Genomic DNA, 15,514 nt, shown 5'->3' on the forward strand with positions numbered 1-15,514 from the left:
CTTGAAATTGAGAAAAGGAAAATAAATGGGGAAAATAATGAAAAGAACAAGTGGAAAGGGTGTAGTGGTGGTGCCTGAATGGTGAGGATATTGAACTGGAATTGCAGAGATTGCAGATAAACCCTGGTTAAAAGCAGCAGGATAGAATATGTGGATTCTATGCCTCCGGAAAGCAACATAGTCCCAGTCAAATGACAATGTTACTAATCGGGTTATGAATTTAAAACCAGCTAACTTTATCGTGATCTTCAAGAAGGGTGAAATTTGCCCATTCTACTTGCTCTAATCAACAGGTAGTGGCCACAAAACAAAACAAAATTGAAACACCTAGGTAAACGAGGGACAACAAGCAACAGAATCCACACAGGTGTGGCCCATGTATTAATTCAGCAAATAACATCCCAGCATGCATAAAAATGCTGCACAGGCCTGGTTGCCTATAATTTTTGGCGAGCATGGCTGCAAGAGGAGACCCCCCCCCCCCCAAATGTCCCTATCTATTGAGCATTTGTGGTCACCCAATGGTTTGATGAGCATGACACTGATGTAATACATTTGTCATGGCCTTCTCAGTCACCACATTGAATCCAATCGAGCATTGATGGGATATTCCAGAATGACGCCTGAGACAGCGTTTTCCACTTCCATTAAACAGGTACAAGTTGATTGACTTTCTCATGGAAGAATGATGCCGCATCCCTCCTACAGAATTCCAGATGTAGGTGGACTCTATGCCATGGTGCGTACAGGTTGTACTGGCAGCACATGGTAGCCCAATGCCCTTTTAATTGACTCCACTTTGGTGTTTCCATTTTTTTTGTCCACAACTTGTACAATACATGTAATGCCAGTCCACACAGTGCAATTGACTCAATGCCCTCAGGGCAACTTTTGATGGGCAGTGTACTACTATTTCATCTTCTTTCATGGCCACAATGAATTCCACCTTTCGTGGAGTCAGGCAAGGAAAATTTTGTCACCCAAGTATTTCACAAAACAGCTGGCCAGGCCTAATGTGCGACTGAAGGTGGCAGGTGGAGTTTGGCCAGGATGCGGGCAACAACTTGCCTATTCCTCGCGAAAGATACCACAGGATCATTAATGTCCATCTACTAATGCCGGCAGATGGGATGCCTGGCTTAATGTCCGTCCGAGGGATGATGACAATTATGATGCAACACCCTGCTTTTGAGCACCAATCACAGAGTTTACAAGTCAGGTCTGGAATCAACCAGACTAAAATCTCAAAGGTAGGCGTGCCACCTCAGCACCATCCTGTCTGACTGTGGATGAACAGGAAAATATTGCCGATAAAAAGGTAGCACCATTCATGCTGTGAAGTTGAAAGAAATCTAATACAAGAATTGTAGAAAGAGGGACTGGAAGAGGAGGGTAGGAAGATGTATGAATGTGGTATATTATTCTTGGGAGGGGAGGGGAGGGGAGGAGTGACAGTTGCTTAATGTGCCCTCCAAAGGATGGCATTGTCTATGACGCACTGCTCTGCATGTGACGTATTGGGACACCACCTTCTATTAGGATCCTGTTTTGTCATTATTGAAACCCAGACTAAACTATTTCAACAATTCCTTCTGACAATGCCTCAGAGTTGATGAGCATGCTAAAAACCAAGCTATCCTACCAGCTACCACTTTAATTTATCCTTTTGGAAGGGTAATTGTGGCCAAGGTATCAGCATAGAAGGTCGACTCTTGGAATCATTTTACTTTCAAAATGCATGATTACTAAGCATTTAGGTTAACATATTCTTCAAAGGATGGCATCCTCCACAGTGCAATTCCTCCTTTTGGCATTACACAAAAATTGTTATTTTAATTGGTATTCACTGTTGTTAATTAATCCCGGGATTAAACAGGTCAGAGCGAAGCAGGTTACTGACTTGCTGCTGATCTACTAAGGACTTAAATCATCAAATGGAGCAAAGGGAATGATTGAAATGAAAGCCTAGCAAATCAATAATTCAATATCGATTCCCAGACAGGTGTGATGGATGGAATTGACTATTCCTGCAACAAGTTTAATTCAAATTATCATTGTATACACTCCGAAAACCTCTACTCAATTTAATGAAAGGAACAGCCTGAGAATCATATCACCATGTGATTCACTGCTTGGTGAAAATTCCACATTAACAACAGGCATGTGATTGGGGTCGCGACATCCTCGATTCAACAAACTTCCAAAATTGGTCAAAAAATTTGCATAACGGTTTCAGCTTAAATTATCACAGGGCACAGGACGATGTAAATAGTGGCAAGAATTGAGATAAATGGCTGAACAATGACAAAATCTTGCTGCCATGTATTTTCTGAGGCACAATAAAGGACAGATTCCATGGCAATGACCGTACACAATTATCAAGCAGATTTGCCCATTCGATGTGGGCTGAATCCCGCCACCGCTGAATCCTCAACAATATATATATATATATATATATATATATATATATATATATATATATATATATATATATATATATATATATATATATATATATATATATATATATATATATATATCAGGTCAGGTATGGGAGCATGTGCCAGAACAGCGCGTCGCTGCGTCCACTTTCCGCCGGTACTCCAGGGGCCTCCGTCTGGCCATCCCCCAGGCAGATGCCAGGCCCATCCCCATCTCCTTGAGATGATGGTCAACCTGCTGCAACCACGAGGCACGTGGTCGGCCCACTGGCCTCTTCCACTCATGAGACTCCCTCGCTGAGAGAATCTGGTGAGCAGGATCAGCGTCAGGAAAACGAGCCACATGTCCATACAGCCGCAACTGATGCTCACGGACTATGCAGGTAACAAATCTCATCCGAGTCTCTCTCAGCAACCGCTTGTTGGACAGAAAATCTGACCAGCGATAGCCAAGGATTCTCCGAAGAGACCTGGTACCAAAGGAATTAAGTCTCCGTCTCAGATCCTTGGTCAGAGTCCAGGTCTCGCATCCATAGAGCAAGACTGGAAGTACCAAGGACCTGAAGACTCGGACTTTCGTCCTCCCGCACAGGTACCGGCAGCGCCACACCCCATGATCCAATGAATCCATGACTCCCCAGGCCCGACCCAGACGTCTATTGACCTCTGACTCGCAGCCAGCAGAGACATGAATATCACTGCCAAGGTAAGTGAATCTCTCCACGACCTCAACATCCTCACCACAAACAGACACAGACAGGACAGCAGCATCCAAGATGTCACCGAAAGCCTGGATCTTAGTTTTGACCCAAGAAACCCGTAATCCCAGCGGCTCCGACTCCTCGTTCAGCACCTCGAGGGCCCCCAAAAGGATGTCTAAAGTCTCCACAAAGATGACTGCATCATCTGCAAAATCAAGGTCCGAGATCTTGACATTCCCAAACGATGCACCGCAACTTGATCTCTCCGACATCCTCCCTAAAATCCAGTCCATACAAGTGCTGAAAAGTGTGGGGGCCAGTACACATCCCTGACGAACTCCAGTAACAACTGGAAATAAGTCAGAGATGGTACCACCACACTTCACAGCACTCTCAGTACCAGAGTAGAGTTCACACATCAGATCGATCAGTTTTGGTGGCACCCCACGAAGACCAAGAATCCTCCAGAGGACATCCCGATTCACTGAATTGAACGCTTTACAGAGATCAACATAGGCTGCAAGCAGCCCCTGCCGAAACTCTCGTCTGCGTTCGGTGAGGACAAGAAGGGCAAGAATACGGTCAATCGTTGACCTCTTTGGTGTAAAGTCTGACTGCTCTGGATGCTGGTGCTCAAGCAGATGGTGGCGAACCCTATCAAGAATTATCCGAGCAAAGACCTTGCCCGGCACTGAGAGCAGCATCACCCCTCGGTAGTTGTTGCAGTCTTGGCGATCACCCTTCCCTTTCCAGAGAGGGACAACAAGGCCCCTCTTCCAGTCAGTTGGGATGATGCCTGTGTTCCAGGCAGAGCACAAAACTGCATGCAACGACACGAGTGCAGCATTTCCACCAGCCTTGAGAAGTTCGGCATGGATGCCACAGATCCCTGGAGCTTTGCCCCGTTTCAACTGGTTCACCGCAGCCCGTGTTTCCACAAGCGAAGGTGGACCACAGTTGATTCGAGGGTCAGCAACAGGGATTGTAACACCCTTGACGTCCAACTCGACAGCTGGGGGATCAGACTGGTCAGGTCAGGTATGAGAGCATGTGCCAGAACAGCACGTCGCTGCGTCCACTTTCCGCCGGTACTCCAGGGGCCTCCGTCTGGCCATCCCCCAGGCAGATGCCAGGCCCATCCCCATCTCCTTGAGATGATGGTCAACCTGTTGCAACCATGAGGCACGTGGTCGACCCACTGGCCTCCTCCACTCATGAGACTCCCTCGCTGAGAGAATCTGGTGAGCAGGATCAGAGTCAGGAAAACGAGCCACATGTCCATACAGCCGCAACTGACGCTCACGGACTATGCAGGTAACAAATCTCATCCGAGTCTCTCTCAGCAACCGCTCGTTGGACACAAAATCCGACCAGCGATAGCCAAGGATTCTCCGAAGAGAGCTGGTACCAAAGGAATTAAGTCTCCGTCTCAGATCCTTGGTCAGAGTCCAAGTCTCGCACACATAGAGCAAGACTGGAAGTACCAAGGACCTGAAGACTCGGATTTTCGTCCTCCCGCACAGGTACCGGCAGCGCCACACCCCATGATCCAGTGAATCCATGACTCCCCAGGCCCGACCCAGACGTCTATTGACCTCTGACTCGCAGCCAGCAGAGACATGAATATCACTGCCAAGGTAAGTGAATCTCTCCACGACCTCAACATCCTCACCACAAACAGACACAGACAGGACAGCAGCATCCAAGATGTCACCGAAAGCCTGGATCTTAGTTTTGACCCAAGAAACCCGTAATCCCAACGGCTCCGACTCCTCATTCAGCACCTCGAGGGCCCCCAAGAGGATGTCTAAAGTCTCCGCAAAGATGACTGCATCATCTGCAAAATCAAGGTCCGAGATCTTGACATTCCCAAATGACGCACCGCAACTTGATCTCTCCGACATCCTCCCTAGAATCCAGTCCATACAAGTGCTGAAAAGTGTGGGGGCAAGTACACATCCCTGACGAACTCCAGTAACAACTGGAAATAAGTCAGAGATGGTACCACCACACTTCACAGCACTCTCAGTACCAGAGTAGAGTTCAGACATCAGATCGATCAGTTTTGGTGGCACCCCACGAAGACCAAGAATCCTCCAGAGGACAACCCGATTCACTGAATCGAACGCTTTACAGAGATCAACATAGGCTGCAAGCAGCCCCTGCCAAAACTCTCGTCTGCGTTCGGTGAGGACACGAAGTGCAAGGATACGGTCGATCGTTGACCTCTTTGGTGTAAAGCCTGACTGCTCTGGACGCTGGTGCTCAAGCAGATGGTGGCGAACCCTATCGAGAATTATCCGAGCAAAGACCTTGCCCGGCACTGAGAGCAGCGTCACCCCTCGGTAGTTGTTGCAGTCTTGGCGATCACCCTTCCCTTTCCAGAGAGGGACAACAAGGCCCCTCTACCAGTCAGTTGGGATGATGCCTGTGTTCCAGGCAGAGCACAAAACTGCATGCAACGACACGAGTGCAGCATTTCCACCAGCCTTGAGAAGTTCGGCATGGATGCCACAGATCCCTGGAGCTTTGCCCCGTTTCAACTGGTTCACCGCAGCCCGTGTTTCCACAAGCGTAGGTGGACCACAGTTGATTCGAGGGTCAGCAACAGGGATTGTAACACCCTTGACGTCCAACTCGACAGTTGGGGGATCAGCCTGGTACAACCGCTCAAAGTAACCGGCCCAGCGGGCCTTCACTTCAGACTCCTCTGTCAAGAGCCTATCACTCTCTGCTCGAACTGCAGTGCTCCGAGGGATGGGCTTGGATGAACGTAATGCGCGAATTCCCCTGTAAGCGGGACGAGAATCACCTGTCCACAGGTAATGCTCTACCCCCTCACAGATTCCTCGCACATATTCCTCCTTGTCCACCCTCAGTGCATGTACAGTTTTACGCCTCAGCTCCCTGAACAGCTCAGCTCTGCCATTCAGCCTGGCCCTGCGACTCTGGTCAATGGTATCCAGTGTCCCTTGAGAGACAAAATTCTTCTTTGCCCTGCGGTGAGCTCCAAGGCATCCACCGGCAACATCAAGGACGGTGGTCTTGAAGGCGCTCCACAACTCTTCAGGACCCCCCAAAGCACCCAGACCCCCCAAGTGTCCACTCAGCCTGTTCGCAAACTCCTCAGCTACTCTCTCATCCCTGAGCTTGCCAACATCCAGCCAAGGCTGGGATGGTACCATTCTCCAGGATTTAAGGTGCAGCTTTAGAGTTGCTACAACAAGCCTGTGGTCAGTATTGAGGAACTGGGCATTCCGGTAGACCCTGCAGTTCTGGATCATCCTCCAACGACCGTCAATGAGGACATGGTCAATCTCCTTTGCCGCACCGCCAGCGTTGGAATACCAAGTCCAGCGATGAGCTTGTGGGCGCTGAAACCATGAACCAGCCACCCTAAGTCCATGACTTCTTGCAAAGTCAAGGAACTTAGTGCTTTTCTGGTTCATAGTTCCTGACCCATGGGGACCAACACACACCTCATAACCATCCCTATCAGTTCCAGTCGATGCGTTGAAATCCCCCAAGACTGGAAGTGTATCTCATCTGGGGCACCGATCAACCACAGACTCGAGCATGGCGTAGAATGCATCCTTCACGGCGAGATCACTCGCCTCAGTCGGAGCATAAACAGAGACCAGGGAAATGACACCTAAGGAGTGACGAATCCTTAATCTCATAATACGCTCGTTGACCGGTGTTACCTCAATTATCATTGGGGTCAGCTTATTGGACACAGCTGCAGCAACTCCTTGGGTATGGTAACCATCAGAGCGACCAGACCAATAGTAGGTGTAACCACCCACCATTATCTCGCCGCAATCCAGTCTCCGAACCTCAGAGAGAGTTGCAATCCCGATGTCCAAACGCTTGAGCTCAGATGATAACAGAGACAGGTGATCATCCTCTCTTAGGGATAGGACATTCCAGGCACCCACCCGAAGGGACCGCCTCAGGTTAACCCAAGGAGACCGCCGTCTGGTGGACGACACCTCAGCACCACTCCGACACACTGTCCCGCAATCTGACCCAAGGATGTTACCCCGTGGTTTCCCTCCTATCATCAAAGATTGGGGGTCCCGAAGGCTTTGCCCCAATCCCGTCATCCGGTGAGCTGCCCTGCGAAGGGAAGCTGCACAGGAGGTACTCCCACGGAGTGGGTTTTCAGATTTTTTTTGCGTTTTTGCGTTTTGCGGAATGAAGGGTTTTACGGTGGCCGGAGTGCAAATCCTGCCACTAACCTCCTAATAAGAAGTAACGCAACTGCAGGAGGACGTCCGCAGACACAGTTGGGCACTAGATATGGATGGCCGTTGGCTCACAAGGAACTCCTCCGCCCTTTGACAGGTTTTGTTTTTAATCCTGCTAGGTGTCCATATCCAAACACCCTCCTCACCAGAAAACCTGGTTGGGGAGACGGTTTAGTCGCCGACAACCCGACCTTGGATAAATATATATATATATATATATATATATATATATATATATATATATATATATATATATATATATATATATATATATATATATATATATATATATATATATATATATATATATATATATATATATATATATATATACACACACACACACACACACACACACACACACACACACATACATGTTCGTCTTTCAGCTGCTCCCGTTAAGGGGTCGCCACAGCGGATCATCCGTCATGATCCACATACTGATTTGGCATAGGTTTTACGCCGGATACCCTTCCTGACGCAACCCTGGTCGCCTCTTACGACACAGGGATAAGGATTGGGTTTCGCCATGATGGACGTCAATGGACTTCGTCAATGGACGAAGCATGTATACCAAGCTGTCCAAGTGAACCCCATGCCATGGACCCATGGACAACGGCAAACCTATCACTGGTTCTTCAAGTGCATCATAACAATCTGTGTAAGGGGCTCAAAGGGGAGCTTTTCAATTTGAAAATGCTTCACCTTTTAGGTGTTACTCGCAGATATTCTGGTTCCACTAAGCTGTTGTAAGGGAATTCATTACCATTAGAGTGTGGAGTATTCATGGAGTTTGCTATGCATGGCCTATAACAGCATAATATTCACTAACTGTTTAGAGTGCTCAGGTTTTTCCTTGAAACAAATGGACGAAAAGATAATTATACATTGGACGGAATTGACTGAATAGTTTATGGTTATATTTTTATTTTTTTACTTCTGGTAGGTATGCGAATTAGCGACAGCCTATACACCATCTGTGTGCACAACCTTGCCACAAAAATGCACCAACTCAAAATTGCGTGAATATCGATATTTGTTGAACTTCACATGCACCGTTTCCGAGCAGGATCTATATTTCCTACCAGCTGCAATTTTGTCTAAATCTAGATATTCCAATGCTGAGAGTGAGCAACAAATTTGATTGGTCGAGATGGCATAAAATGGCACATTTTCTCCATGTACTGCTAGACAAACAGTTTTTGGAAGTACGAACAATGAAATTTGTTTTACAGTGTTCAAGCTGAAGTACAAATTCAAGTTTACCAACTTTTACCGAGTTCAAGTCCCAATTAGTACAATTCAGTTGAAATAAAAATTAAGGTTTTAAAGGATGTAACAAAAATATATATATATTTTACACCACCTGACAACACATTACATTAATTTTCCATGCCTGTTTGTGTCCTTCATGACTTCCCTTAAAACAGTAAGTTTTCTGTTTTGAATTCTTTTCAATTTTATTTGACTGCCAGACAGGCAGACAGACGGACTAAAAAATTATCTCACACCTCTATGTGCATGCGTGATCAGGATGAGACTCCGTATAACTTGCCAAATTCAGAGCCAAAGTATAGTAAACCCTTAATTATCGTGGGGGTTAAGTTCCTAGAAAAATGCAGTGATATTCAAAACAGTGATATTTAAAAGCAATTTTGTGTGGGAAAAATGGGATTAGGTTCCTGGGCTTCAAGAAAATATGGAGGTAAGTTGGCTGCAGCAAAAGAATAAACATCACAATTGAAATAAACATGTAAAATAAATATGAATCGGCTTTCTAATGAAGTCTCCTGTTGTGTTGAAGCAGATTAAACTTGCCCCCTCACTCCCACCATTCCTCCCTTATTGATCTCTTAAATTATTTTTGCTTGTAATCTATTGATGTTTCTTTTATAAATCATTCTGCAGCTCCATAACCCAACGAATAAATATAATGAAAAGATTCACTTTTGTCTCATTTTACACTTCAGCGCCCTTCCATTATTAACAGTATGCGGAAGGCTCGTGGTGCGAGCTAAAAATCACAGCTCAGCTCAAAAACCACGATTGGTCGAAGTTAAGCCCTGTGATAAATAAATCGGCACATAAAGAGGTTGCCCACGATTAGCCAAAACTGCAATATTCATACTGCCAAACGGCAGGTTTGTGTTCCGGTTCATGTTCCGATTTGTGTTCTACAGTGTTTAAAATACAGAATTAAATTGAAATTAAGTGTTTCAGTGCTGTTGCCATGATCATGGCCTCACTGGAACGTGCATTTGGCCACGATCGTGGCCCGTGTCATTGTTCAACAATCTGTATTGTTGGTTCCTATTTAAGTGTTTGTTCCTATGGTTGCCTTAGAAACTATAAACGTTTTATTCAGTTAGCCTGAAAAAATACCAGAATTATATATTGCATTCTGGAAAATTCAGCACTCAAACAGTTAAGTTGTTCCTCTATCATCGACTGATGCTTGCAGACAGAGACAGACAAAGTGGACCAATTGCTTAATCCCACTTTATGCTTCACTCACGGATGGGGTAATTACTGTAAGAGGTTGTGGGTGGTGCCAGAAAGGGGGGGGGCGAGGTGAAAGATGATGTTACATGATGAGTGCTTAACAATGCAGAGGTGGAAAATCTAAATTCTAATGTCAACAATGTTACATAAATGATGAGGACATATAGAAGTGTATTATACTATGTAATCATAGGAAGTGACATAATAACATGATGGAGGCATCTATTCTGCATTGAGATGGTACATTGCATTCACATTCCCTCACACAATGCTGGGTAGAGTGGGAAAAAAAACTATCAAGAAATGTACCACCAACCATCCCAAATAATAACCTGCACAAAAAAAAGAAAATAAGAAATAAGAGATAACACGCTTAACAGCGTGACAGTATGACTGAATAAATAAAGGTCAAAATCTTACAATTCCGACAAGGTAAAGGTGAGGACAATGGACTAACCTGTAATCTGGTTCTTGCCAGAAACTATATTTTGATTCCCTTTTTGCAGTGCGGCCTGGAAGTCTGGGACCATCTTCGACTGAAACACAACAATCCTGATGTGAATCAGGGATCTTGCAGTGTGCTGCTCTATGGCCTTCACCATGGCATCTGCGACTGCAGCAGCACTGAGACTACCTGCACCTGGAAAACAGAGGTATAGCCACTTGCATGACATCTAGCTCCAAAGTATCAAATAAAAATTTGGAATACAGTAAATAAGATGCCTTTGCACTGAGTGTTAATTTTCAAAATGAGGGCCTCAACATTGCAATGCATGAAAGGCTTTGTCAATATTTACGTTTTGAGATCTGCTACTTTAAATTGCAAGTAAAACTACCTTAAAAGGTCAAGGACCATCAACTCCTATCCTACCACTTCTTTAATAGACCCAATTATTCTCTCCCTATGGGGTCGACTGGAGAAGGATTTTGGCCTAAGTCTTTCACAAACCAGCCAGCTAGGCCTTATGATTGACTGAAGGTGCCAGGAATTTGGAATTTGCCCAGGGTGCTGGTGATAGTTTGCCTACTCTTCACTGAAAATAGAGATATTTTACATCTTCCAAAAAATGATGCTGGTGGGCAGGTCCTCCAGCTTATCGTACATCCGAGAGACTGCACACACATTAATGTATTGCCCTGCCTATGAAATACCAGGCTTGCAGTTTATAGCCCAGTCGGGATTTGAACCCAGACTACACATCTCAGAGGCGAGTGTGCATACCACTAGGCTATCCTACCATCCTAATCAACCCACATCCTACCATGAGCAATAAACAAATAACAACTTGAAGTTTGTGAATGCACCAACTTAACCAAAGCTTGAATTAATAGCTAATGTATTGTGAAGGGAATATCCCAGTGATATCAACAAAGAAAGTTAATTCCAATAATGTGGATGAGAGTGATAACAAGCAAGAGATTCAATAAAGATTATTTGTTTGACAGAGATACGAAAGACATTTTCGAATGACAATAACCTGAACTTATTTCCAATTTCCAAACATGTCTCCTTCCCTTCGATGGCAGATAGCCAACCAAGTAACTGAAAATGTCACAATATGTCTTTATTAATTAATACATTATTTTCTGAATATTAATTCAAAAGCAATCAAACAGATTTGATTCTCCAGTTACTCTGTGTCTGTGACAAATATAAACAGTATATATATATATATATATATATATATATATATATATATATATATATATATATATATATATATATATATATATATATATATATTGTTTGTGGGGTAGATGGAGGAACTTCAAAGTAAAGGTAGGATTGTATAGAATAGCATGGCACGTGGATGAGCAGGAGATATTTCGATGTAAACTAAGTCTGGAAAACTGTCAGCTTAAGTTGTTATGTGTCAGCGCACAGGGGGCGGTGCTGTGTGAATTGGGGTTTAAGGATAATTTCTCCCAGTATGAGATTGCCCCCCATGACCTTTTCCTATGTTTTTGCATTTACAAGACCAGCGATAAAAAAGAATCACGTCCTTAAAACAACAACCGAGCCGAACGTTCCAAGCAGGCGAAATCCCCACCTCCAGGAATGATGAGCAAACCATGCCCCTTGGGTGGATGATGGATAGGTGTGAGGTCAGAAGGTTTGGGGGAGAAGAGAGTTGGGTGAAGTATGCGATTGGAGGCAAAAAGGATCTAGCTCACTGGCTTCCCCTTGACATGGTGAAGAGGGCTGCACGATTCTCGTGTTCATGCTGAGGCAAATTTGCCCGCATGCTGGAGCAAAACGCTAGCCATTGACTGTTCGGCTGAGCCGTGAAGTGTGTACATTTCTGAGGAAGGAAGAAGAGCGTTCCCTATGGCCTTATCACAGGGCCCCAGAAATCGTCTCATCATATGGTCGAGGAGGCAGGAGGGTGATCGTTGTGAACGGACCTGGTGCAAGAGAGGAACGGTCAGCATATTCGCTCGTGAAAAGAAGCTGCACAGCAGTTTCTGGGCCCTGGCGTTGAATACCGCCACACAAATACCTCACATACGTTTCCTGCCCAGAGAGCAGCTTGGTGCCATTTTCGGGTGCGGTTTCCTGCGCAGTGACTACGTGGTTTCGATGGTGCCAGGTCCAAAAAAGATAATCTCTGGACGAAGATAAGTACCAGAATAAAGAGAGGGATTTATCTTTTGTTTTGTCTTGTCTTTCCCCTTGTCTGTTTTTGTAACTGTATGGAGAGACGCCTTGACTTTTGGCTTTAATTTACCTCACATTTTATTATCATGCATGATTTATTTCCATTATGAACATTTGATTTATGTTCATTAAACCCCTATTTATTAAAGGTTACTTGTATCTGTCTATTTGTTGTGGGTTCGAGTATAAATCCTTGTCCTCCATCCAGGTGAGCACCTCTGGTGCACGCCCTTGCCACCATCCTGTACCATGTGCTATAATCTCCAAGGATCACGTTTTCGCCAACAAGGTAGAACTGTTCAGCGATCCATCCAGGTCAGTCTTAACCCCACCTGGACACGACAATATACAGGGTGTGTCAATAAAAGGTTAACCACTTCAAAACTTCATTAACCAAAACAATGAGTAATAAAACAAACAAGCTCAAATGAGCTAAGATCCTCGTCCTCTTCATGATGACGTCATAAAAACGAATATGACGTCATTGTGATGTATCAGGTTTGCGATAAGCCTGGTGTTGGCTTAGTGGTTAGGGTGGTGGCTTGGGATCCTAGGGTCCTGAGTTCAAGCCCCGTTGGCCACTGAATTAAAATACACCAGGAGGTTGACTCAGCCTGTCATCCTTCCGAGGTCGGCAAAATGAGCACCAGTGTACTGGTAAGGGGGACACTGCATCAGCGGCATAGCTGTGTCCCAACCAATGATGCAACCAGCAGCCACAGGCTGCACTCGATAGAGAGTGAGAGGTTTGCGATAAATTATCTGTGCTAATGACCGGCTTGATTCCCGCAAACAAAATTCAAACAGCTTGCCTAGTTTCGGAGATAATGGTATAGGCGATTTCCATTAGCGGCGATATTATGACGTCAACTTTTTTTTCTCGGAAGAATTTCCAAAATCGGGAATGGTTGCTGCCTGCGCGTGGGCTTTCTGCATATAAATGGCAAGTTTCACGAAGATCCGATGAAAACTCTGGGTTGTTAAACAAAAAATGTCAAAAAATAGGAATGAAGTCATAAAAATTGATATGACGTCATAGTGATGTATCATATGTGTGGTAATTCATCTCTGCTAATGCCCTGTTCGATTCCCGCAAACAGAATTTAAAAAGCTTGCCGAGTTTCGGAGATAATTTTTTCGGCGATTTCCATTAGCGGAGATATTTTGACGTCATAACTTTTTTTTCTCAGAAGAATTTCCAAAATCGGAGATGGTTACTGCCTGCGCGTGGGCTTTCTGCATATACATGGCAAGTTTCACGAAGATCCGATGAAAACTCTGGGTTGTGAAACAAAAAATGTCAAAAAATAGGAATGACGTCATAAAAATTGATATGACGTCATAGTGATGTATCATATGTGTGGTAATTCATCTCTGCTAATGCCCTGTTCGATTCCCGCAAACAGAATTCAAAAAGCTTACCGAGTTTCGGAGATAATTTTTTCGGCGATTTCCATTAGCGGAGATATTTTGACGTCATAACTTTTTTTCTAGGAGGAATTTTCAAAATCGGAGATGGTTACTGTCTGCGCAGGGTATTTTTACATATATATTCCAAGTTTCAGGAAGTTTCGATGAAAACTGTAGGCTGTGAAACAAAAATAATCCAGAAGAACAACAACGTGCGTAAGACTTAGAGATCCTCCACAAGGATCTAAAAATTAACTCGGAAAATGAAAACCGAATCATGGAGAAATGAAACTCATTACGCATTAACGCGCTTATAGTCGAGGTGTTTGATGTGAGCAACCCCACGCACACAACATGCATTCACACGGATTGCGAAATTTTCAATGACGTTTCTGCAAGTTTTAATGGTTACTGTCTGCACATAAACCTCAACTGCTGCCTTCAGATCAAGTTTAGATCTGGGGTGTTCCTTGGAGACATCATCCTTCGAAGCTCCACAGAGGAAAAAATCCAGCAGATTGTGGTCAGGGCTGTGTGGAGACCATTCATTTTCTAAACACAAACTGAGAACTCGTCCGAATTTTTGACACAGAAAGGCAATTGTTTCGTTGGCTGTATGTGGCAAAATGCACCGACTTGCATGAACCACTGTCGCCGGAGGGCTGCAATGCTCATCGATTGCTTTAAGTTTTCGTAAAATGCGTTGACAATCGACTGGTATCATTCTTGATTGATGGTAACCGTTCTTCCATTTTTGTCTTCAAACCAATATGGCCCAAACACACCTCTGTAGCTGACAACCACAAAAGCAGTGACTTTCCGATCCTCAAGGGACTTCTCTTCAACCTCATCTGGACATTGACGTCCTCAGAAAATGTTGTGTGAATTGACAGCATCATTGACGTGAAAGTGTTCCTCGTCACAAAACCATACATCGTGAATCCAGTTTGGGTTTGCCTCCATCTTCTGCTGCAGCATCTCACACATAGCGACTCGTGCTGCTTTATCCCCATCAGTCAATGAATGGGCTGTTGTGATGTGGTAAGGAACGAGCTTTGAATCTTGTTTCATTATTCTTCTCATACTGCTGGGAGTGAGACCCAGTTCAGCTGATCTTTGGCGATGCAATTTCTTCAGACTTTGCATGACTGAGTCACAAACTCGTTCCATGTTTCCTTCACACCGTACACTTCTTCGGCGACCGGACCTTCCCTTGTTAATGTTGAGAATCGTCCCTTCATTTTAAAACTTTTTCACAAGTTTACAAATGGCTGGCTTGCTTGGCTTGTTTCTGGGATGCACTCCATATTCAATGCAGAACCTCGTCTGGACGGAAGCAATTGATTTGATCTCAAAATACCACTTAACAATGTTTACTCTTTGCGAAGTTTTCAATGATGTTTCTGCAAATTTTAATGGTTACTCTCTGCACATAAGCCTTGACTGCTGCCTTCAGATCTGGGGTGTTTATTGGAGACATTATTCTTCGAAGCTCCCCAGACGAAAAAATCCAGCGGATTGAGGTCGGGGCTGTGTGGAGACCATTCATTT

General features: G+C 44.6%; 1 protein-coding gene and 1 long non-coding RNA gene across 6 annotated transcripts in view; one reads left to right on the forward strand and one right to left on the reverse strand.

Moving 5' to 3' along the window:
• The window catches only part of LOC147029817 (uncharacterized), a 110,207-nt gene that overhangs the window by 58,756 nt on the left and 35,937 nt on the right, over window positions 1-15,514 (forward strand). Inside the window, exons 4-5 of the long non-coding RNA XR_015056097.1 lie at window positions 10,401-10,547; window positions 12,762-12,868. This is a non-coding gene — a long non-coding RNA (uncharacterized LOC147029817). The remainder of the gene's footprint in view (window positions 1-10,400; window positions 10,548-12,761; window positions 12,869-15,514) is intronic.
• LOC147029818 (protein mono-ADP-ribosyltransferase PARP14-like) overlaps window positions 1-15,514 on the reverse strand; it is a 171,760-nt gene that overhangs the window by 28,123 nt on the left and 128,123 nt on the right. For all 5 annotated transcript variants that reach the window (XM_085873173.1, XM_085873171.1, XM_085873175.1 and 2 more), the window contains one exon: window positions 10,352-10,534. In XM_085873173.1, coding sequence (XP_085729299.1) covers window positions 10,352-10,534 — 183 coding nt within the window. The remainder of the gene's footprint in view (window positions 1-10,351; window positions 10,535-15,514) is intronic.

Source organism: Eptatretus burgeri, chromosome 3 (genome assembly GCF_056783735.1).
Source record: "Eptatretus burgeri isolate ZD-2024b chromosome 3, Ebu_testis_v1, whole genome shotgun sequence".
Lineage (NCBI taxonomy): Eukaryota > Metazoa > Chordata > Myxini > Myxiniformes > Myxinidae > Eptatretus > Eptatretus burgeri.